Here is a 5,839-nt window from a genome sequence, read left to right as displayed (position 1 = left end):
AAATTTGTCATAAGGACAACCGCAGGATTTCGCCGGGAGCGGGAGCTGATCTGAAAAATTCCACCCGCTTCCAGCGATATAATTATTAATTTAATTAATTAATTAGCGATATAATTATTAATTAATTAATTAATTTATAATATTTTTCTCAATGTAGGTACATATATTCCATAATAACCATTTTTTAATATTCCATAAATATTTTTCAAACGGCGACTAAAAGACTTTGTAATGATCTTTATTGAGTCGCACTTGGCGTTTTCAATACTTTCTTGCTAAATATTTCAAAAATTGTGAACAGGTTGTCGGAGACGTGAAAATATTGATTTTTTTATAAGAAAAATTAAGTTCTAGTGAGTTTCTTGTATCGTAAAGGAAAATATAAAATGCCGAAAGTCACCCGGTATATGTATTTATATGGATAGATCCTTGTAAGGTCTGATTATTATATAAATTGTAGCTTATCAGGTCTTGCAATAGTTTTCACTAAAAACTATCATGAAAATAACAGTTTTGTATCAAAAAGTACAGTGTAAACTTATTATTAGCATGCGCATGATAAATTGCAAAAAAGATAGGTTCACAGCGATAAAAATTTCATGTTTCCCAATTTAAATTTACAGTAAGCGGAATGAGCGAAATCGGGTACCTTGAACATACGAGTACTAACGGTGCTTTATCGTGTCCTGAAAATGTTATCCGAGCATAATAAGTATAAAAATATACCAATTTGAATGAAATTTCGACAAAACTTAAAAAAGTATTCCTAATATACAATACAGCAATTTCAACTGCGTAACATGATTCTAAGTTCGGATACCCATTGATTATATGGTGATAACTTCATAATATATAGATCGATTCTTATAAGGTCAAAAAAAAACAAAAAAAAACGAAAATACTTCATTCCCTGACAGTTGATAACCGTTATTATAAAAACTTGATTGCGAGTACAGCAATGTTCTTAAAAACTCAACCTGCTTTCATTTCTTTAAATCTTGTCAATTCTTCTGAATTAAATAATCAATCTAGAATTAGTCGACTCAGTTGTTATTTATAATGAAAGTTCAATGTGCGGGTAAATTTTTTTCTTAAATTCGTTATAAATGGTCAAAATTTAAGTCGAATACAGTTAATTTTAGGTTACGTCTGTTATTTATTTGCTTGATTGAACTTTTCGATTTGAAATTCAATTTTATTTTTGGATAACAGGAAGAGAGTATCATGTTTTATTATTTAACATCGAAAATTACAGCTAAACTTTTTTTTAATTTTTGAAAAATGAAATTATATGATTTTTCTCGTAAGTGATTAACGTGAATGTTTATGAAATTTAATATACGAGCTCTTAATGGCAATTTCATATGCTTAGTATATTAATTTTCATACACATGGGTATATTAAAGTTAATATTATTTTTAACAGTGTATGCAGCCTTGCTTTTTGTCATTGATTAAACCTCCTAATTTTTCATTTTTTCAGGAGTCGTACTCTCCAACTAACTGAATAAAATGAAATAATTACTAATCGTTTAATTGATAAACTGACATAATGATCTTTTCCAGGTTCGCTTACACGGTGCACTATGCATCGATCACTTTCGGGTCCAAAAGATTAAAATATCGTTAAAGTGACACATAGTTTCAACCCGAACCATGTGAACCAGTTTCTTTGTTCAACTCAAATGGAAATCAGCAACAGCTGTTTAAATATTGAATTTTCGAAATTTTTTAGTATCTCCAAATCTTTTACGTTTTACAGAATTAATCACAAACTGTAAATCTGCAATGTATTTTTTAAGAAAATTCACGTTACGAAATGGACATCAGCTTGCGACTCAAAAAATTCATACTATCGGCTCTAATCATTCAAAGAGAATGACATACTTAAGTATTGATCGTTCAATTTATAAACAAGCCTGATGATATTTTCCAGGTTCCCGCACACTGTGTAGCGGTCATTGTTGGATCCATTCACAAGTTAGTAATCCCTTCAATTTTAAATCATACAGTGACATGAATGTTGATATTTATATAAGAGATATCTAATTACATTATATATTTTAGGACACGTTGTTTAAAATTCTGACTTTGGCGAAATTTATGGAAAAATTATTAGATTTTTCTTGAAAATTTGCCGATATTCGAAGTAAATCTCACATTTAAATGATCCGCGGAACATTCGAGAATATTTGTTAATGCCGAAACATTAAAAGTAAATAATACGCTAAACATTTACCTTTTACAAATTACGTATTGTATTCCATAAAAATTTAAAAAACAATTCAACTTGGAGTTATTCGATGCGAAAGCAAGATGAAAAGTGTGATTGAAACAATTTCCGGAATGATTCATTCTTCATCTTGTATTTATTCTCGAAGTCAGCCATGCTTTTCTTTCTAGTTTCTGAGGTAAACAACGTTTAAAGACCTGTAGTGATGAACAGGTCATTCGCATAAAATTGTGTAAAATTAAAACTTTTTTTCGAAAAAAGATCTTTCTCTTTCGCTCCAGTGGGAACAATACCACAGAACTTCTGATTTCCGTCCAGGTGCTTTTCCATTTAACTATTATCGAGATCAGAACAAGGATATTAATTCTAGAAAATAACGCTAATTTTTAGCTAGGTGTTAATGATACAACTAATTAACAGAAACATTTGAAAAAATTTTTTTAATGAGCATTGAATGTACAGGTTTTTGTTTTGAAATATTAATACGTCCTTCAATAAACTTAGTATCTGCAATGACCTTCAAACTTGGGATCCTAACAATTCTTCAAATAGCACTCATCGTTTATATTATAAACAGGTGGGATGATCTTTTCTAGGATCCCGTACGCTAAGCATCGATCACTTTCGGGTTCAACGGGCTACAATACCGTTAAATTGACACACCGTCTCAACCCAACCCAAGTGTACCAGTTTCTTTGTTTAACTAAAATCCAAATAAGCAACATAGTTGAATTTTCAAACAAACAGATGAATTTTTAATGAAGAAGATTAATTTTATATAAAAAAAGACGATGTTTGAAATAAATAATTGATTTTTCATCACAACAATATCAATTTGTAATTCAAAATTTCAATATTTCACTGAAAGTGGGATAGTTAAATTTTTAGTTGAAGAATTTAATTTTTAACAAAAAAAAAGGAATGTGCAACTTTATAATTTTGTTCTTAATCGCAAAGATCAATTCTCAACCAAGAAGACTAATTTTCTACCAAGAACACGAATTTTCATCGAAATATATGTATTTTCAAACAAACTGTTGAATTTTCAACAAAAAAGATAAATTTTTTATTTCAAATATCAGTTCTCTACCAAAAATGATATAATCTAATTTCATTTTACATAAATTAATTTTTCACTAACCATTAAGAAATTTTAAGACAAATAATTAAACCCTCAATAAACAGATAAATTTCCCTGTTTGAAAAGACGGTTAAAAAAAATTATATTTTTAAGAAAAAAAATCTATTTTTTTTCATATAATTTTTCTATTGTTACGTCATGAAGACCGTAAAATACTCCCTCTTTAATTAGATTCCTCGTTTTAGTTGAGATTGAAGATCTCGCACAAGGAAGAGGAAAGAGTAGCCAATAATAATATGTGAAATTAATTTATTGTAAATAATTGAAAAATGGAATTTATAAAAAGCACGAAGATGATGGAAGACGAGTTTAGTCCTTGGCCAGTACCTTAAAATAAAAGGATCAAATTTATTGTAGGCCAAGGAGTTTAAACAAAAGGAATTTTAGAGCTGACTATAAACATTTCTTACACATTTCGTGTATTACACCAATACACGACGAAATCCGGTTTGAGACACTGGACTAGACGGCTTGTGTCCGAGAAAATCGTAGAAATAGAGAAGAACTAATAACTGGCCCATGCTGGTACTTTCGGTTTTTATAGGGCCTAATGCACGTCTCTGCATGCTGGGAAGTCGCTGCATACGCATACGTCACGAATATATATATAGATATATTATACGGCTTGCAATGTGTTCAGTATATCTATATCTATATATTCTATATATCTATATATTATAATCATGCAAATATATAAATAAATATATTAAAATATATATACGTCACGGGATGTGACACCTCCCCCCTAAGTCGAATGCCGGACGAAGCGTCCAGGTGGGGCTTCAGAGTCCCACATGGTGCGAACTCCGCGTTCGAACGTATGGTAGAAGGGTATATATATATATATATATATATAACAACGCTTAATACAAAATTATATTTTAGTGTCTTAAAATGCAAAATTACATGTTATATCTATAGTTTCTACGTGGACGGAAGCAATATGGAGCTAAGTGCCCTCTCTCGTAACATTTTGCACATGCGTTCGACCATTTGTGAAGTTTTATTTTAATTGTACAAACTTGAGCATCGGCAATTTTGTTCACATTTACATTATGATTAATTTTGCTCTCTACTTCAGTATAATTTTCTTCGCAAAACATAAACTTTGCTGCTAACGCTTCTAGCATATAGCAGGCAGCAATTTGTCTCACATCCTTTTTTGTAGATGCAGGCTCACCTTCATATAAAAATTTTACATTATTTTTATGTATTATGCATTTTGCCGCAAATGGTGGCAATTCGGCGTGGTGACCTAATGTCTCAACAATGAAAATGGGTTTCGAAAAATCGTATTCGGTGCTTATTTCATTAAGGGTTTGTACAGCTGAAGATTTCGAGAGGTTTCTTTCCATTGCCATGTTATCTGTAAAAGACAAACATCAATCTTTCGATTTGTAGATAACATGGCATTGGTAATTAATTTAAATTACATGGTGTTATGGTAGATGATTTTTATCCGACCAGTAGTTAGAGAAACTGTTTATTTATTTATTTTATTTATTCTTCATTTTTATACAACATATCGTAGATTTTAAAGTAAAATTTATTCAAATATGCATCGTTACAACAATAATATTAAATTCGCATTTAAAATATGACAATCGTATTTATCGATAATAGCATTACGTTAGGTTGCAAAATGTACATAATTGTGGCACTAAATTAAAAAAAAATTTATTTCTTATTTTCAATGATCAAATTTTAATATCTGGTTTGCTTTTTTTGAACACATTGGATTATATAAAATTATCTCATTTATCATTGTTTATTTTTTGAATGGAGAGCCCGTATAAAGAATTCCGTAATAAAAGGTGACATACTCTTTGAGTATGCTGGTTTTAACGTCCAAATACACTTATGCATTTGCATCGGGCACAATTCTGGCATTTCTTCGATCGTATCGTCGAAGCAATTTGCGAACGCATGTTTCACAGTCTTGTGCCCGACTGCAAACTACAAATAATTGCCTTTTGCAGACGCAACAGTAAAGAAGGTGTGGGGATTCGGATGCTAAATGAGGGTCGATTAGTTGTGCGCAATCTGATTGTTCCGTTTCTTTAATCTTTGTGTCATAGCACTCCTTGCAAAGAAAAGTGCCATATTTTCTGTGTTGATAGGTCAATGGTATACCTATCAACACTGAGCAACAAAAGAAACGCATCAATTCAGCATATGTATTAAAATTGACTTGGAAAGTTGTCGTTATCATTTCTGCTCTGTCTGCTTCTAATGGGATTTCTTCGGTTGGTGGCGTCATTTCTGAAGAGAAATATAAAATTTTTTTTATTTTTCAGAACATGCATTAGATATATATTATCAAAAATTTGTCATAAGGACAACCGCAGGATTTCGCCGGGGGCTGGTGCTAATCTGAAAAATTGCACCCGCTTCCAGCGAAATCGCGGTAAAATTTCAGCCACAACCACGTCTCACAACCGTGAGATACAGTCTGTCAAGTTAAAG

General features: G+C 30.9%; 1 protein-coding gene across 1 annotated transcript in view; it reads left to right on the top strand.

Moving 5' to 3' along the window:
• The window catches only part of LOC117171159 (voltage-dependent T-type calcium channel subunit alpha-1H-like), a 1,009,801-nt gene extending 1,006,186 nt beyond the window's left edge, over positions 1 to 3,615 (top strand). Inside the window, exon 22 of the mRNA XM_033358216.1 lies at positions 3,559 to 3,615. Within this exon, the coding sequence (XP_033214107.1) occupies positions 3,559 to 3,615 (57 nt within the window). The remainder of the gene's footprint in view (positions 1 to 3,558) is intronic.
• Positions 3,616 to 5,839: the final 2,224 nt, after the last annotated feature.

This window comes from Belonocnema kinseyi, chromosome 4 (assembly GCF_010883055.1).
Source record: "Belonocnema kinseyi isolate 2016_QV_RU_SX_M_011 chromosome 4, B_treatae_v1, whole genome shotgun sequence".
Taxonomy (NCBI): domain Eukaryota; kingdom Metazoa; phylum Arthropoda; class Insecta; order Hymenoptera; family Cynipidae; genus Belonocnema; species Belonocnema kinseyi.
The sequence above is the reverse complement of the archived record's forward strand: the minus strand, read 5'-3'. Positions and strand labels throughout refer to the sequence as shown.